Source organism: Melanotaenia boesemani, chromosome 18 (assembly GCF_017639745.1).
Source record: "Melanotaenia boesemani isolate fMelBoe1 chromosome 18, fMelBoe1.pri, whole genome shotgun sequence".
Lineage (NCBI taxonomy): Eukaryota > Metazoa > Chordata > Actinopteri > Atheriniformes > Melanotaeniidae > Melanotaenia > Melanotaenia boesemani.
The window spans coordinates 25812388-25831967 of record NC_055699.1 but is presented as its reverse complement, the minus strand read 5'-3'; the positions used below and the strand labels follow the sequence as shown (position 1 = coordinate 25831967).

Genomic DNA, 19580 nt, shown 5'->3' with positions numbered 1-19580 from the left:
GGTCACTGTTGATCTGTGTGTTATTTCTACAAAGTTCTGTTAGTAATAAATTCTGCTTTCTTCTTCTGGTCGGCCTTTATGCTGCTATATCTATTTATACATTCATTTTACATAATTTCAGCCTAATAAACTGACAGCTGAGGCTGTCTTGGAAACATCATGTCTGCATGCTGACTGGGATTAAAAGCTTCTACAGACTGGTTTAGATTAAAGGAAAAAAAAAAAAAAGAATCTTAAACTATAAATGCCACCTGAACTATCTGTTGACTTAATAACAGTAAGATTGTCAACTTCAAACAATGAAAATTAAAAATGATAAATACTGTACCATTTAACCCATAAGAGCCCAACGTGACATATATGTTACATACAGTTTCTGAGACATTTTGGTTTAATTTATGGTATAAACTTAGCTCAAAATCCTGTTGAACACAATCTGATACTGTCTTCTGTCCCCTAATAGATACCCAGAAGCAGAAAACCATATTATCATATTTTTAATGTATTACATGGTAATAAACGTAGATATCCCTCCCAAAAAAAAGTAAATTTTGTTATTACATTTTGTTAAAGGGACAATTTTCTTACCATTTTTTCATGGGTCGGGCCTTTATGGGTTAAGTTCAAACGATCTTACATTGGTTCGGAATAATGACATGAAGAATAACCTGTGAGGTTGCATTCACAGAAGTGAACATCTTGACATTTTTTCTATTAAAAAAGTCATTTTACAAAACAACTCTAAGCAAAGGACTTCCTTCAGAAGTTTAACTTCATTTATTTTTAACCCATTAATGCTTCATTCGGCCTCATTCTCATACCCTCATCTGGGGTAACCTGGGGTGTTCCCTGGGCAGCGAAGAAACGCAGTAGGGTAGGGAGTACCCTTTATACTTTTAAATGGTATTAAGTGTTTTACTATTAACCTTTTGTCTAAAAGACTTAGAAGAGAAACAGAAAAATTTAAGACACATTTTGATGTGAAAAACTTTAAAAGTCCTCACGTCAATGTCAAGTGCTAAACTACAGAAATCAGCATGTTGCTAATTGTGTCCACTACTCTGGACATTTCCACACCAACACGTTTGAACAGCGAAATCTAGGGGGCGAAATCTAACTAATGCGACAACCAGCCTGTTATCTTCACATATCCCTCTGCTGTGGTGATTTTCTACCTGTGTCATGTTTAGAGAGTTTTGCTAAGAACTCCTGAAATACCACGAGACTGACTTTTGGAAGCGCTGGTATTAGGCGAGGATCTGGGTGGATGTGAGAGGCTAATGAAGTGTGGTATCTGGCAGAGGAAAGGTGAGCTGTGCCTGGGGCGGGATGCAGCAGCTTAAGGACTGTAATTACAGCATTATGGTGGAGGTTGACTGGATTAGGTCCGCAGCAACTGGCTGAGACCAGGATAGAAGGTTAGGAAGTGGCCTTGGACTAGATATTATTAGCTTTAGTTGACAGCTTAAGTCTAAGCTTGTCAACACAATGCCTCTTCTCTCTGACTGATAACTCAAGGTCAGTGAGATGTAAATGCAAAGGGGACCAAACACATTCATGGATGAATGAATTAAATGCAAATAAATATTAAGACATAATCATACAGACATGTTAAAAGCAAGTCTAATGTGAGGTGAGTAGTCACTGATCTGTGAGGTGCAGCGTTCTGGCTTCAATCAACTGGGTAATCCACTGAAAATGACTGGATTATGACAGATTGTACCCACGATGAGACTCTGTGGTGAGGAAGCACTTTAAATACTTGGGCATCATTATAGACAGAAATTTGTCTTCTAAAAAACATGCGAGCACAATAACAATGAAGGTAAAGCTCAATTTGAAAGATTTTTGAGCATCAGGCATCAAATGCCCACGTCTGCCTTAAAACTGTTTCTACTTACCATGATACTTCCTCATGTCTCATATTGCATAAGAACTTTGTCCCAAGCAGAAGTTAGTCCCCAAAAACCAGCTCATTCTTTTTACAAACAGATTTTAAAAACCAAAGGAAGATCACCACTGTAATAGTCTAAAAAATATAACCTTTTTAACTTTGAAAAGTAACTTTTTACTGGATGGAAGCCTGATAATGAGGATTATTCATGGGATGACACCCCCCTGAACTCAACTGGCAGTGCTAGAACTGTGCGGGTGAGAACCGGAGCATCTTCAGGAGCAGACTGGAAACCAAAGTTTAAGAGAACAACCCTGGAAAATCAGTGTTTTCTGTAGAAATGGTGGTGAAGTGGATATCCCTTCAGAGGGAATCAGAGGGTCTGGCAGCTTTGCACTGTTTAAAGAGCAACTTAAACTTTGGCTTAAATCCACACAAGCTGTAACCATAATTAAGTGCCCTGCTAGATGCTGAAGAACTAAATTAAGGCCCTTTAATATTATTTATATTCACTATTTATGCCTTATACAGTTTATATGTTTACACCTGTGTTATTTAAACTATACTGATATGTTGTATTTATAGCTTTATATTGTTTATTATATGTTTTTCTGTTCTACATTTACTGTTGCTTGTTTACCTTTTACCTCTTTTACCTCTTTAATGTCTGCCCTATCAGGGGGTTCAGTCAATGACCTTGTCACTAGTTTTAATGCTAAAATGTTAAATATTATGGATGCTATTGCCCCTATTAAGATGAAGTTTGTCTCTGGAAAGAAAAAGTCTTCATGGGGAAATTCCACACTGGTGAAAAATTTAAAAAATGTGTCAGAAAGCCGAGCGCAGATGGAGCAAAGCACATCTACAGGTTCTTTATGACATGTATAAAGAGAAACTTCACTCTTATAAATTACAGCTAAGGAATGCAAGAAAGTCCTATTTCTTTGACATTAATTAGCAAAAACTGTCATAATGCTCGGGTCTTATTTGCTATTGTCGACAGGCTAACAAACCCTCCTGTGTCAGTAGCACCCGAACTTTATTCCATCAAGGCTGCAATGAGTTTGCCAAATTCTTCACAGAAAAAATCCAGAATATCAAACAAGTAGTTGGTTTATCAACAGCTGGTTCAACAGACATACTGTGTCCATTGAAAACCAGTTTAAACACCATGACACAGTTTAATCCAATTAACAGCAAAGATCTGGGTGACATCTTATGTCAGCTGAACTTCTCCTCTTGCTGCTTGGACATCCTGCCCACAGGTTTCTTGAAAAAGGTCTCAAAGACTCTGGAGCCAGATCTGTTACAGATTGTGAACTTGTCTTTAATTTCAGGCATCTTCCCCGAATCTCTAAAACCACCTGTAATCAAGCCTCTGCTAAAAACGGACAGTCTAGACAAGACACAAATGAGCAACTACAGGCCGATCTCAAATCTTCCTTTTTGTAAGATCATCAAAAAAAGCTGTTTTTTTTTATATCAGCCAAGCGACGTTTTAACACAAAACAGCTACTACGATGTCTTCCAGTCAGGTTTTAAACAGCACCACAGCACTGAGATGCTCTGACCAAAGTCATTAATGACATATGTTTGAATACATATGATAGAAAAATGTCAGTCTTAGTCTTACAGGACTTCAGTGCTGCTTTTGATACAGTCTACCACAATATATTACTTAAACAAATATAGAACTGGGTGGGCCTCTCTGGTGCTTCACTACACTGGTTTAAAGCTTATTCAGAGAACAGAAAATACTTTGTGTCAATAGGTAACTTTACATCTGAGCAGACAAGAATTACATGTGGAGTTCCCCAAGGTTCCATCCTGGGGCCTCTTCTGTTTAACATCTACATGCTCCCACTGGCACAGGTTATAAAGAAAAACAAAATTAGTTACCATAGCTACGCAGATGACACACAGATATTTATTACAATGTCACCAGGAAACCGAGGCCCCGTACAGGCTCTTGGTAAATGCATTGAGGAGATTAATAACTGGATGTTTTTAAATTTTCTTCAGTTAAACAAAAACAAAACTGAGTTGATTGTATTTGGAGTCAAAGAGAAACGATTTAAAGTTACCGCAGAGCTTCAGTCTATACACCTAAAAACCACGATCCAGGCCAGAAATCTGGGTGTATTGATGGACTCAGACCTTAACTTTGAGAAACACATTAAATGAATTACAGAGTCAGCCTACTATCACCCTAAGAATATATCAAGGGTAAAAGATCTGATGTCTCAGCAGGACCTAGAAAAACTAGTCCATGCTTTCATCTTTAGTCGGCTTGATCATTGTAACAGTGATTTTACAGGTTCTACCTAAAAAAATCAATTAGGCACCTGCAGCTTATTCAGAACTCTGCTGCTCGAGTCCTCACTAAGACCAAGAAAGTGGACCACATCAGTCCAGCTCTGAGGTCTTTACACTGGCTGCCTGTTCGTCAGAGAATAGACTTTAAAGTTCTGCTGCTGGTTTATAAAGCTCTGAATGGTTTAGGACCAAAATACATCAGTGACCTCTTGACCCATTATGAACCTCCCAGAACCCTCAGGTCATCTGGATCCAGATTCTTATCAGTTCCCAGAGAAAGAAACAGACATGGAGAAGCTGCATTCAGCTTCTATGCTCCACATGTCTGGAACAAACTCCCAGAAAATCTCAGATCAGCTTAAACACTCAGTAAAAGACCCACCTGTTCTCTGTAGAATTTCACTAGTTTTTATCCAGATCCAGATCGGCATCTGGTTCTTTTAAGAATCTTTAAACTTCATCATGTTTTCATACTATCTTTCTCCACACTGGAACTTTATTTCTTGCATTTTATTTATTTTATTTGAACTTTTTTCTTTCTGTTTTTATTTAATTAATTTTATTTCTTTTAATCTTTATTTTTTTTTTAATGCACTTGTTTTGCTTTCTGCACCCTGGTGTAACGTTTTTTGTATAGCACTTTGAATTGTCTTGTACATGAAATGTGCTATACAGATAAATTTGCCTTGCTTTGCCTTACCTGCGCAGGGACTGCAGGTGCTAATTAGCTCCTAGCTAACTCTGGTGCAATCATGTGATTGTTCAATGTTTCTGTCAAATAAATAAATGAATAGAAATTATTAAAATCTCAGGAAAAAGTCCCTATTTAAACAAATACGTTCATTGATTAACTTATTTTTGTTGGATTAAATCAGCAGCAGTTTGCAAGTCTGCAGCAGTCTGTGTTTAATCTGTAGGCTTTAAATAATTTAATTTCATTTTAATTTTTTTAACTCTTTTGGATAAATTTGTGATTTTACAAGCCAGCTGATTTGGTTCCAGGACAATGCATTCTTCACCATTTCATGTTGACTCTTAGCTATTCAGTGGTAGCTGAGTCAGTGAGGTGGATGTAGAAATGTCAGAGCTCATCGGAACACCAGTCATTGAACATTTAGAAATCATTAAACATTGGGATGCTCAGGAACTGACCGCATTAACCCTAAATACATATAGATGAAATAGCTTTCATTTAGGCTCTGTGTTACACTGATTCCAACAGAAGTCAGTGAATTCTCTTAGAAAGGACATTATAGTGTTTCTGATGCATTCTATCCAGAATTTACTTCCCATTTACTACTCAAAACCTTCCATCCCACTTCTGTTCAGCTCATGACAGGCCAGAGATCGAAATGTATTAGAAAGAGCAGATAGTGGTTAAACAAAGGAAAGAAAAGCTAGTAAAATAAATCTTCATTTCGACAGTTTGAACCTTATTGAGTTGGAATCATCTGGGGACATGCTTTTTATTAAAAGGCTGCAATGGCCGTGGCTGTGATTGTAATTGCGTTGACCCAGCTGCACACACACACACACGCACACACACACACACACCTCCTCCCTCTTATCAACACTCTGTCCTGATAAAGTTTTGTGCTTTCAACCTCATTAAACCTCTCATTTATTTTAAACAGCTGATAAGTCCCTCTGCCCCTGGTATGCATCACACAGGGACCTTCGTGCTGCTCCCACAAAGAGTCTCAGGGCCTCACATCCCACAATATTCCTCTGAAATAACTTTGACCAACTCTTCTCCTTCCTTTCACTTCCCTCCATCATGCTTTCTAATGCCCCTGCTGCTGCTGTTCATTTCCTTTCTTTTCTCTTCTTCTCTTTCTCGTGGAGTGTTGTGAACATCAATATTAGCCATGACTTCCCAGCTGATAGAAGGCCTGAGCTACAGAGCTGAACTATAATGAACCATCAGGCTGCTAGCCAGCCATCTGTGAAGCAGGGAGTCCCATCTGAAGGTGGATGTGATTTTTTTTCATTGAACCATTTTCTGACTCTTGTTGGTCTTTATCCTAAAATAACACATTTAAGTATGGGGTGTTGTGGTCCCTTGCTCTGACTCACTGTGGAGACGGGCGCATGCAGCGAGCGTACGGTGGGCCGCCTCAGCGACCAGCTGTGCAGAATATCGACCACATGGCAAATGTCACCGGTCTCTTTGACTCAGACTCATTGTTAGAGACAGCTGTCTGTTGGCCGATGGGAAATCCATGAAGCTTTATCCTGCTTGGACTTCTGCAGGAACCGTTTCACACTGCTGAACCAGAAAATACCGGCAGAAGCTGATATGGATACTGAGGCCTTGGTTCCATGTTTCTGAAGTATTGATGGCACATGGTAGAAGCCAGATGTAGAAATTTGATTGTGTGCATTTGATTTTTTATCCATCCATTTTTGTAGATACTAGCTGCTCTGAACTGAGGAATTTGCTGTTGTCCCACAGTGAGAGGCAGATTCCACCGCAGACAGGTTGCTAGGCTATCACAGGATATTTTGAATTAACCCTCTGGGGCATGAATTATTTAAAAAGAGCTACTTTTCTTTTTAACATACAATATTTTACTTCTACATACATGTACAGAGATACTTTTAGTTTAATCTTATTTTGCTTTTTATGAATATTTTTCCATTCTGTGAAAATATTTATAAAATAATATTCTATTTATATATCTGTCCTAAAAAGACAAACTTAGTAATAACACTGTGTATTAGGGCTGCATTATGATCAAAATAATAATCACAATTATTTTGATGAATATTGTAATCACGATTATTAATCACGATTATTCACCGTGTTTGGAAAAACATGTACTTTTATTGCACCAATTATTTGTGAAAAATTAAACTTTAAATTAGAATAGATGATAAATAATGCAACAAATACATTTACCATTCATTTTTGAGAAGTTAATGTAAATTATGGGGGTACAAAGCATGCTGACTCAAGAGCTGTTCGGGAGCCAAAAGAGCCGGCTCTCTGAAAAGAGCCGAACATCCGAACAGTATATACAGTTGTAATGGATGCAACCGTGGAGAGGGATGTTGTTAGAAAGGCAAAAATTGAAGAAAAGACAACATAAAAATGTTTAGAACAGCAAATAAATAAATAAATTTTTATTCTTCAGTCAATATTTTTTTTTTTTTAAGTTTAATTTTATTAAGTGTAATGTTTTTTTAATTAGGAGTCTGCAACATGTGACAATACTTTTTAAATGTTTGTGTCCACACTCTTCATTAATAACAAGCCAGCGCGGGATCAGCCAGCTATGTACGTTTAATTTTCAGCCTGGTCATGAAACAGAGGTGATCATCTCCGGCTCTGAATCCAGCCCTGCTGCCTGAGGAACAAGCCTCTTCTAAGTGTTTCTGGACAGGGGAGGGGTCGGCGCAGCACCCAGTCCTCATTGAAGAGTAAACTATACGCTCTTTCAGTCTACAAAAGTCTCCAAAATCAACAGAAAAAGTCACTAGATTTGTCGCTAGTTGTTTTTTGGAAAAACAAAACAAAAAAAATCGCTAGAGGTGAGTGAAAACTAGCTAAATATAGCGACAAAGTACTACATTGGCAACACCGAGTACAACTAACTGCCGACTGTAAAAGGAGTGCGCCACTATGCCCTTGTTATTCAGGCAGCTTCATGAAGCTTTGGCCTTGCGTTCGCCCCCTGATGGTTGGCAGATTACAGGTTGAGAGTGTGTGTGATCAGAGATGCATGCAGCAGCGCTCGCAGTTTGAATGTAAGTATCGTTGACGATCAGGTTCATTTAATTGGGGCCACCAACATCGTGATCACGATCGAAATCTGATTAATTGTGCAGCCCTACTGTGTATATATACATATATATATAATAAATCTATTTATATTACAGTCAGTGGTAGTGCACTGGATCCTCCATCTTCACCCCGACTTATGCTAGAAAACAGCCTTTTATATAGGATGCATGAAAGGGATATTTTTTATCTTTTCACCATTTTATCTGTGTAATGAATTTCTGAAGTCTTGTTTCTGGTGGCACACAGGTGTCCAGCTGTGTTGATCTACCCAACATAAAATTAATGATTTTTAATATTCAGTCAATGCAGACAGACAAAAACCCTAGAAGTGTGTAACCCTTCCAGTTAACACCAAACATAAAGTAAGTTGCACAATATGTTGACTGGTTGACAACATGAGCCAGAAGGGGCTGATGACATCTTATTTTTATCTTATTTTTATCTCAAAGAGGATAAAGAGCCTACATTGATTAAAAAAGATAATGAATGATGGGTTATTTGTGACTTTTCTGATCATTCACATGTCTACATTGTCTTTTTTTTATTTAATACCTGACCTAAAAAACGCAAAAACATTGTCTCAAATCAAAAACAAAAATAGAAACATTTACAACGATGATGCAATGATCCATGATCTCATGCTATAGTTCAGCTTATGATGAGTCATCTTGTCAAAGTTGAGGCTGTTTTGTCTGGATGTCATTGCATCATAGTGGAAAACATTGCCTCGGGGTAAACTTTCAAAATCCAGCTAATGATGTAAAAGCATTTTCTAAACCAAACCAAGTTTTTCTGAACTGAAAGAGTATTCATTTTCTATTCTGTGGTAGTTGTTGTGCCTAAATGTAAGCAAACAACAGGTGGAAGAAATGCTGTTTTCAGGTTCTTGTCTGACCTTCGGTCTTTTCCTCCCCGTGCAGGAAATCCCTGCCAGCCCTGGATCGTTGGTGCATCCTGTTATCTCTCCTCTGGACAGCCATGAACGTCGGATCTCTGACTCTTTCTTCGAGCCATCGGAGGCCGTGGACAGCGCCCTCACAGCACGGCGGAAAGCGGTCGCACGCATCGGTAAGTTTAATAAATCAGTATGTTTATTTCTTTTAACGCTCCATTTGTGTCACATTTGCATTTCCTTAAACTTTATTTATTTATTCATTCATTAATTTGCAATGATCTGCCCTGTTTGCATTTATGGGATTATGGGGTTGTGATTTGCTTGCAAACGTCACACAATCCTTATTTCCCATATGAATTTTTGTTGTCTGTAATCCAAATTTAATATCAGCCCTTCTGAAATACTTCCTATAAAACCCTTTCCATCACATTCCAAGGAACGCCATTTCACTGCTCACACATCTTAGGGATTAACGTCAGTCCCAATCCTCCCCACCTTCTCTCCACTCTGCTGGTTTCATTTGGGTCAATTCCCATTCTACCTGAGTGACATCGGTGGGCTCAGATCTAGGCTCTGTAGTGGTATTAGAATTGGCGATTCGATCCTCAGCTCATCACCGCTGTCAGACAGATCTTTCACATCTGCACACAGAGAAGCTGGACGTGATTTCAGTGATGCAGCATACTCACATGTTTCCCTGCTGCTTCTCCCAGCACGCACCGGCTTTATACAACTCACAAAATGATCTGTTTCTTCACCTCTCTTTTACAGTCTTTTCCTTAAGTTTTAATCAGAATTCTTCATAATTTTCTCACCAGTCAGAATTTTTCCAACATTCTTCTCCTCTTTCACCTCGCCATCCTTCCTGCTTCTTAACATACTTCAAAATGCTTTTATGATTTTATTTATACTATTGACAATAAACAACAATGTGCTGCCCTTTTCATGGACTTTTCTAAGACTTATGATTTAGTGGACCACTCACAGCTAATGTGTAGCGTAACTAGAGTCAGTCTGTCACCTGAAACTCTTGTCACATGCTTGTTGGAAAACTATCAAGCAGAAAGAACAATGTGTACAAGCACAATATTTTTACCTCTGAGCATCACCGAGTAACAAAAGGAGTGCCTCAGGAGTCGGTGTTAGGCTACTCCTTTTTTATCAATAACATCCATCAAAATGTGTCCAAAGCTAAATTTCATTTGTACGCTGATGACACTGTGATGTATTACACATATTGAGTTTGTATAATATTACAGATATCTTTGTTTTTATTGATGAATTTCTTACTTTTACTCCACATATACAGCGTCTTTCATACGTCTTTCATACAAAAGGCTGGTTGCTTCTACCTTTATGTCCGTTTTAGATTATAGTGATGTTCTGCACATGCATGTCTCATCTCACTCTACATGGTCTGGATTCTGTCTGTCATGGAGCTTTGAGGTTCATCACTTACTCATCATTGTTATACAAACTTGTTCTTTGTCCATATGAGGGCTAAGACACTGGCATATTTTTATTTACAAATCTGATTTTGATCTGCTTCCATCCTACCTCTGAGCTCAAGAGATTTTAATCTAAATGAAGCTCTTTCTGGTTAAATAAAAGTAGAATTAGTCTGTCAGTGATCTACATTTCTGCCCTTCTTCCATCTACTCTTCTATTTCTTTTCTACCCATCCCATCACCAGCTCCCCCCAGAGCGGTGCCACTGATCACAGAAGATCAGACACTGAGTCAGAGGCATCTGACGGTTAATTAAGCCTCCAGATCAATAAGGTTTTGCCCCTGCTACTTTCCCTCCCCTTATTTTTCTCTCTGCATTTCACTTACCCCCCCGCCTCTTTCATTGTCTTTCCCCTCCATTCAGAATCAGATACTCTCAAATTGGTGGGGGTTTTTCCCCCAGTTTGATTTATTTATGCCGCTGTCTTCTTGGGAACACTGCAACTTTTGACGTGATGATTGAAAAGATATTTGGCTTTTTATTTTACAATGGAAGCTTCAAGGGCACCCAGATCTCATCTAATCCTGCAGAGTCAGAGTCAAATAAGCCGAAGGGAAACATTTTGGGTATGGTTGCTATCAACAGCTGAAGCTCAGTCGAGCCTCAGATATTTGACACGTCCTGTCTCACGATGAAGACATGTCAGTTATTTTTCCTTCAGGCTGTCTCTGAGTCATGCCCTTATTAACCTTTGCCAACTCTCTCTGACGGGTTTTCATCTTTAAAACTGACATAATTCAGTTATTTAGATTTCTGATGCTGAGACAGTTGGGTTTATATTCGTAACTGAAGCATAGCTCAGCGTCATGTAGAAATTAAACACCTGAGACAGAGATGATTGATCTGTGTCACAGCTACACCATTTTTCATCTTAAATCTGACATTACATTATATATAAGGATTACAATTGAGCAAAACGTGGGTGCAGTCTCTTATCCAAGAATACTTTAACATTCAGCCTGAGAAATATAGACGGCAAACAAGTAACCTTCTACTTTAACTATCGAGCTGCAGCCGAACCCTAAAGATGAAGAAGAAAAATTCAAAGCAGAAACAGAAAAAACAAAAAAACAAAAAATAAAAACAGATCTCAGTCCAGTAGAGCAGCTTTGGGATGTGGTGGAACGGGAGATTCTCATCATGGATGCAGCCGACAAACCTGCAGCAACTGTGTGATGCTGTCATGTCTATATGGAGCAAAACCTCTGAGGAAAATTTCCACCACCTGGTTCCATCTATCACACCAAGGTTTAAAAATTGGGTCCAACCCAGTACTATAAGCTGGACCCAATAAAGTGGTCACCAAACATTGTGTGTAGTAACATAAATTCAATAGTTAGATTTGACACTTTCCAAAGAATCAGCTAATATCATGTGAACTTGTCAAAGGGCCTTTAAGAATATCTAAAATTATGCTTCTCTGTTGTTAACCGCTTTGAAATTCTTTATCATATTTAACATTGTGATTTCTCACATATGACGAAAGTGTGTCACAAGGCAATATATATATATATGTATACACATTTACACACACACATCCATAAAGGCTGTGAAATGATTGACATTTTTAATCAGATTAATCACAGCTGGCACGAGGCAGACAAATGCAGGAACAAATGATTCAGTCCAAAACTCCAGAATGATAGGAACCACATGATAGTGGAAAAACCATGTAACAGAAACACAACTATGAGATGCAGGTGGAGTGAATTAACAATAATAACCATGTGAGTTAATGAACAGGAACATAAAACAGAATGCAATAAACCAGAGAAGGACCTACCAAATAAAACAGGATACCAGGCAACACAATGAACACAGGACAGTAAAAAAAACAACAAACATACAGATCATGACACAAACAGGCTGTTTTTATCAGCATTTTTCACTCTTTAGCTTCACGTGACAGTGACATGGATCTGATTGACATGAGACTAATAAATTTAGCTTACTAAAAGAAAATGACTGCAGAATACTGTTGCTGGCACATCCAAAAACAATATTTTTGGGTAAATATGTGCCAGTGTGAACCAAGAACTGCTAGTTTCCTCCTTCTCAACTGAACAATAAACAAACGCTGCAAGAGAGACGGTGCTAGAGACAGAAAAGACGATCAGCTGATCACCGACATGATTCATAACAGGAGCAGGATGAGACAGAGACGACAAGAACAGAGACATTTGTGCAAAACAACAAAGTTTTTAATTCAGGAAACGTACAAATTACCGCCGCATATTAATGCCTGTTAATGAAGAGTGTGGAGGAAAACACTGAAAAGTTAAAAGCTCTGTAACATGTTCGTTAAAGTACTTAAAATGACACTTTTACTTTAGGTCTGTTAATTTTTGCCAGGATATTTTCTATTTTCTATTTAGGTTTCTACTATTTTAATCTGAAATGCAATTAAATGCATGTTTCCGGACATTACTAGAGCTTTAATTTACAATATAAATGTCTGTGTCTATTATTTAATTCAGTCCACTAAAATCAATTTAAATAAAAAGAATCTTGCTTTTGGAGCCAGATATTGTTATGTGATTAAAATGCGTTTATTGAAGAATAATTAAATACGAAGCCTGGAATTAATCACATTATATTTTTAATCGAGTCCTACCCCTCTTTCTTTTACATCTCTTATCTTTTTAATTTTTGACCTTGATATCTGTTAAGTGTGTATAGTAGTTTTGCATCTTTGCATCTTACAGTTTCATTGTGCTCTTCTTTTCTCTCTGCCATTCTTATAATGCTGTTGTAACACTGAAATTACCCAGTCTGGGATTAATAAAGGACATCTGATTCTGATTCAAAGGAACCACAATCATAAAACGACCCATATCTTTTCTTCCTAATTTAGCATTTCCAGCATGTCCTGCAGGTTATTAGCACCATGTTTCCTTTTGCAAAGGGAATTTAGAAAATGCTAATATGTAGATGGCAGAAGTGATGGAGAATGCTTCCCCCTGCAGGTTTATACTGTCATCCTTACAGATAGATCTATGGCTTTGGTCAAAACATGTAAAAATCACTGTTGATTTAATCTACCGTGTCAGCTGTTGTTTATTTACCTGGAAAAGTGGCAGAAGATAATGTAAAAGATAAACTAGAGATTGTCTCTGCAGTCAGAAATAAAATGTTGGATGGTATATATCTGCAGGCTAGACGGAGTGTAGCTGTTCAGACTATCTTCTTCTAGGTGTTATTTCAGATTGGTTCAGACATATTGCTCGGTGTGTGCAACGTGACAGTTTGTGGCTAGAGGACACAATGTTGAGATCAGCACAGCAAGGTCAGGAAACTCACAGCAGCCAGGATTTGACTGACAGCTTGATGTGGAGTGCATCTAAACCTGCTAAATTACTGAATCATGAAGGTTAGATGTGTAGAGTTTGTGATTCGGTTGGTACGCTTGAATCGTATACACAGAGTGTCTGACATGGACAAATGCTCAACCTCTGCAACAGTTCCCATCTGAGCAGTACAATCACAGCTAACAGCTCTTCTTACAAAAAAATTCAAGCATTATTATCACATTGGCAACCGTGATTTATTTAATTTATATTCATTTTACTTGTTTGTTTCATTGGACAATGTAGGTTAATGAAACATGCTGGATTATTGCAAAAACAGTGGGTATAAAAGGTCTCCCACTGTGATTTTTTTTTTTTAAAAAGTCTGCCACAGCAAATTTTCCCATTTTGCATGCTGTAGTATAATTTTTAGAGCATTTTAATTTGTTATATATTAATACAGTTCTTATTTTCCATATTTTTACAATATGTATAAATTAAGTCCATACTAACTAAATAAATTCGAAGTGCAGTAAACCACAAAAAAGATGAAAATTACAAGTTTATTTTACACATAAAAAAAACAACAAAAAAAAAACAAAACACATAAGGGCTGCACGGTGGTGTGGCGGTTAGCACCGCAGCCTCACAGCAAGAAGGTCGCCGGTTTGAGCCTCGGCTGGTCTGTGTGGAGTTTGCATGTTCTCCCTGTTTATGCATGGGTTCTCTCCGGGTTCTCCGGCTTCCTCCCACCATCCAAAGACATGCATGATAGGTTAATTGGTTGTTCTAAATTCTCCCTAGGAGAGAGTGTGCATGTGAATGGTTGTTTGTCTATCTGTGTTGGCCCTGCGACAGACTGGTGACCTGTCCATGGTGTACCTGCCTCTCCCCTGTTAATGCTGGGATAGGCTCCAGCTCACCCGTTACCCGTAATGGAATAAGCGGTCAAGATAATGAATGAATGAATATTTTACACATATTTTTCTAAATACAGACATGTCAAAGCATCATCCAACAAAACTGTAAATGTAAAAAAGTTACACAATTTAAAAACCATGGTTGCCAATGTGCTGGACATGAAGAACAGAAAAGTTCCATCCACGGCCAGAAAATCTGAACCCTAAAAATACTTTATAAGACTTGAGAAACCAAATACTCTAATATATCTGAAATATACCAAAGAAATCTAAAACGTATGAAATGCACTAAAAGCGGTTAAAGATTTAAATGCATTAAAATAAATTAAGATTAAGATACACAAAAGAAACTAACAGGCTAAAAATGAGGGAAGCTCATTCCACAGTTTGGGTCCCACTAAAGCTCAATCACCTCTGGTACTAAGTCTGGATGTTTTGGTGAATCATTGATCTAAAGCAGGGATCCTCCATCCTGGTCCTTGAGGGCCGGTGTCCAGCAGGTTTTAGGAGTTTCCTGCTGCAACACACACGACTCAGACTCTAAAATGACATTACGGTCTGGGCAAGTCTGCAAATTAGCCATTGATCTGAGTCAGGTGTGTTGCAGCAGGGAAACCTCTAAAACCTGCAGGACACTCGAGTACCAGGACTAAGGATCCCTGATCTGAAGTGAAGTGGTTGAAGAATAGAACCCTGAGGGATCGCAACAGAAACAATCAAGCGAAAGGCATTTGGTGCCATTAATAAAACCGATTCATAATGCTAATTATTTCATTCAATAATTAGTTAATAGCTTCTTCAGAAAGAGAATATGGTGGTTTACTGGATTGGGGGAAAAAAAAAAAAAAACAGCTTTTTTTTTTTAACTTCCTATAAAAACACACATATTGCAGATTGTGTGGAATGATGGCGATAAAGCCCAAACAGCAGAGGGTGCAGGGGGGTATTTAGGTGTTTAATTAGTAACTTTGAAACCCACTTCTCCGATTAGACACAACAGAGGAAGCGTCTAATCAAATCAGACCCCTCCTCAGCAGCCTGTGCTGCTGAACCACGAATTAAAACCTAATTAAGACTGAGAGTTATTAGAAATGGCAGCAAGTCAATACAATGAAAATCTGATTGTTATGATTTCTAAAAACAAGCAGCTAATAGATGGAACATCTCACGGATGTCTTAAACAAACTTCCTCAGGTATTGATCAGAAACTGGACTCCCACTAGTTGCAGATATCTTGCTGACTTTCTTGTAAAACAGTAGGAATAGATGTCCTCTGGAAGGAATGCTCCAGGTGGATGGATTATAGAAACTATTATAACCATGGCAACAGTGAAGACACGGGTGATAGATGCTATTAAACTGATTTGTTGGCATTATGTTGATTGTGAGCATGTTTTGCCTTGATCTTCATTGTACTATGTAGGGATGCAAATCAGAACAATCTGCTTTTTATGTCATTCAAGCACTCAGTAGTTCATGGAAATTCCTTTTTCTCTTTGCTTCAGTAAGCCGTGCATTGCTGTGATCATGTCTGCTTCAGATCATGAACATATAAATGATGTTTTATCTCATTTTTTATTTTGCCTCCTGAAGGTGAAAGGATGGAGAACTGAGAGAGGTTAAAAAGCGAGAGAATAAAATAAAAGCCTAATTAAAGAGGAAGGAAATTTGAAACTGAATGAAACCTTCTGTGTGCACACACTGTGAGAGCAAACCGGCAGGTTTTCACGAAAAGGTCGTTAGCCTCACACCCGGCCTTGCCTTCCGTTCTGCCTAATTGAAAAGTGCCGCGAGGTGTCGGCTCCACATGCTGTGGTGAAAATTGAGGCTGGTGGACCGAAGCGTTCTGAGGATGTGGCAGGTTGACCCAGTCAGAATGCACACTTAGGACTGGCAGACGAGTACGGGCGGGTGTGAACTGGAGGTGGGAACCAGGCGAGCCGATTTGTGATGCCATACAAAAATCTGTTCACAGTAATGTAATGTGTGCAGTCCAGGAGAAGGTGCAAAATCCTGCAGATATGCATTGACTGCAGTCCAAAAATTACTTATTTGAGAAGCTAAAGGAGAGTTCTTTCACTTTGTGTTTTTAATGACTTTTATTGGTAAGAAGGATTAAAAGCAAAAGTGCAAACTGTCATACCGACCTATAAACCAAAACACACTAACATCTGGATGACTCAGACACTTATGTCTTCACTAATGGGCTCTAAGAGGGATTGCCCTGACCCTGCTGTCCACTAATGTCACAGTTACACACTCGTCCTCCATGTGTGCACTGTCATGTGAGGCTGTGACCTTCCTTAACTTGGTCACCAGCCATAAAAAAGTTATCCTTAATCTTTTACTTTTTTTGTGCCTGTGTCAGTTTATTTAGGTAACTTGACCTCAAAGTAGTGAGACTGTAATGTTTTAGAAAAACTTAATATGCAGCATAACAGTTTTCTCCAGCATTTACTGAATACAATTTGATATACTAAAAAAAGCTTAATAATCACATCATGTTCAATATCAGTATTCAATATTTATTATTATTATTATTATTATTATTATTATTATTATTATTATTATTATTACTGTTATTATTATTATTATTATGGATGATACATTTTTTGTGATGTACTCTCAAAGTGCTACACAGTGGGAAAAAAGAACAATACAATGACTGTAAGAAATAACAGATAAATAAGAGCAATAACAAACAAAACAATCAGTCACACGTAAGGTATAAGCAATAAGAGAATAAGCTTTAAAGATTAAATGTCTCATAAAAAGTAAGGTTTTAGTCCCTTTTTAAAGCTCTTGACAGTCTGTGGAGCCCTCGTGTTGTGAGGAAGGGCGTCCAAGACGAGCAAAAAGCTCGTCCCCGATTGTTCGGGTCCTGGTCCTGGACGGATCAGTCTGGGTTTAAAACCAGAAATAATGTGGTGTTATTTTTGTTTTTCATTTCTACTGTAAATCTCATATTGTGAAGTTAAAGATCTGAGTTATGTTGTAGACCAGGGAAGAAAAAGACATGCGAGGGTGTAGATGTTGTTAATGACAGAACATGTTTGAAATATACTATGTAACCTGTTTGTCTTGATGGAATCACTCTCCCTGTGCCGTACTTTCAGTCTAAAACAGGTCTCTAAAGAGAAATAAGTCTCTAATCAAGCCCATCTGCTAAATGTTTGGTTTTACTGCATTGATGAGGGAATTCCTTCTTGAACACGGTGGAATGCTGTTGAAAAATGACAAAAATGTCCCCTGGTGTTCCCTTGGTGTGTACTTAGTGTGATTACCTGCTGCAGTCCATGTACAGGTCTGAAGGATGTGGATCACCTAACGATCTCTTCTTCATCAGATCAATAGGCCAAAGTGCCACAGAAAGGAGAAATGAAGAGAAAAGAGAAGAAAGGAAAGTGAGAGTGTGTGATGGACAGAGACAGTATGAATGGTCTTGGAGAAAGAAGATGGAGCAGAGCTATTAGTGTGACTTCTCACCTTACAGCTCAATGTCTCAGCAGGCAGGGCTTGTTCAGGAAAAGAGAAGAAAAGCTCTGATCCGTCAGAATGGATGCAGCCAGGTGGCCTCCGGAGCCAGAAAACTCATCTGTCTTTGTCCTCATGCTCTGCCAGGAGCAAACCATTGCAGCTAAGAACAGTCGTAGAAACAAACTTTTCAACACTTTTGTTTTAATATTTGAGCAGAAATTATTTATTTCCCTTTTAAATGTCTTGTTTGGTGTCCTTTATTGCAGTGGATGATAAAAGTAACAAGACATGTTGGTAATTTATTGGTTTTATTTAACTAACAGGAGCCTCAGTGTCATGTGGAACAACCATAAACAGCCTGGTACCTCCTCCTCATGCTGGTCACCAGCTTGGCCACACTGCTGTGGGATGGCATCCCATTCTTCCACCAGCACCTGTCACCAGTCAGCCAGTGTGGTTGAGTTGGTCTCTCTGGTACCAGCAGCTGATCCCAGTGTTCAGGCTGAGGTCAGGACCGCAGGCAGGTCATCCATCCTCTGGAGGTGGTCTCTGATAAACCTGCTATGTGACATTGTCGTTATGGAGGAAGGTCATCCCACGCCCTTGAATCTCAAAAATATCTAAAAATTTTACAACTTATTCTTTATTAATCCAGTAAACACACTGTAAATTTTAAGTTTGCCCGAATGAATACTTTTTAAGATACAGCCAATTTAGTGAGGGTTTGGTATGTCTTATTTAGAGCATCCTTTCCTCCATTTTCAGGTGTTAATAACTCAAGAACCTCACCACATAGGAAAGAGAAATTTGTTACAGTAATACTCCTTCACCTAATCTCAGAATATATAAAAAGATCTGTCATGCATCATAACTGGTAGACATACCAGCCCTTTAAAAGTGGAAAAGAATTCCTCTGGTTTTGTGGTCAACCATATCGTTCTTCAAAATATGGCTCCGTTTTTAAAGGAAATAAACAGGCTTTCCAATGGTATAAGAATCATGAGCAACAAGCATTTAAACAAAGAAAAGATGCATCAAAGACTAATTTACTGACCCAAGCATCATGTTGATAATGTGGCGTCAAATATTTTAGCATAAAAAATCCAAATGCAGTGGCATCTGAAGTATAAGTTTGGAGCACTTAGTAAAATATCCCTTCATGATGTCCACGTCTAATGCATGCAGCTGGTTAATAAAGTCAATCCGCGGATAAACGGGTATCATGACGCACTTGACAGCAACAATGCAGGAAGCTTAACTTATTGTGACAGAGTCTTTCAAAGTTGTCCAGCTGTTTACTCTAATCTGCTTATGGGAATATTAAGAAGATTACAAGTGCATTCATAAGAGTTCTGCATATTTTTGTTAGTAATGTTCATGTTTTGTGAGTCTCTGACTTTCTATTTTCAGCTTGTCCGTATTATGTGCACCATCATGTTTAGTCAGCTTCCTGATATGTGCAGCGGTTTAGTCTTTTGACAGACCCTTTCCTTCT

At 38.3% G+C, this 19580-nt stretch overlaps 1 protein-coding gene across 2 annotated transcripts in view; it reads left to right on the top strand.

Annotated features, from left to right (window-relative positions):
• The window catches only part of LOC121629118 (partitioning defective 3 homolog), a 432758-nt gene that overhangs the window by 255143 nt on the left and 158035 nt on the right, over window positions 1-19580 (top strand). For both annotated transcript variants that reach the window (XM_041968670.1, XM_041968671.1), the window contains one exon: window positions 8918-9065. In XM_041968670.1, the coding sequence (XP_041824604.1) occupies window positions 8918-9065 (148 nt within the window). The remainder of the gene's footprint in view (window positions 1-8917; window positions 9066-19580) is intronic.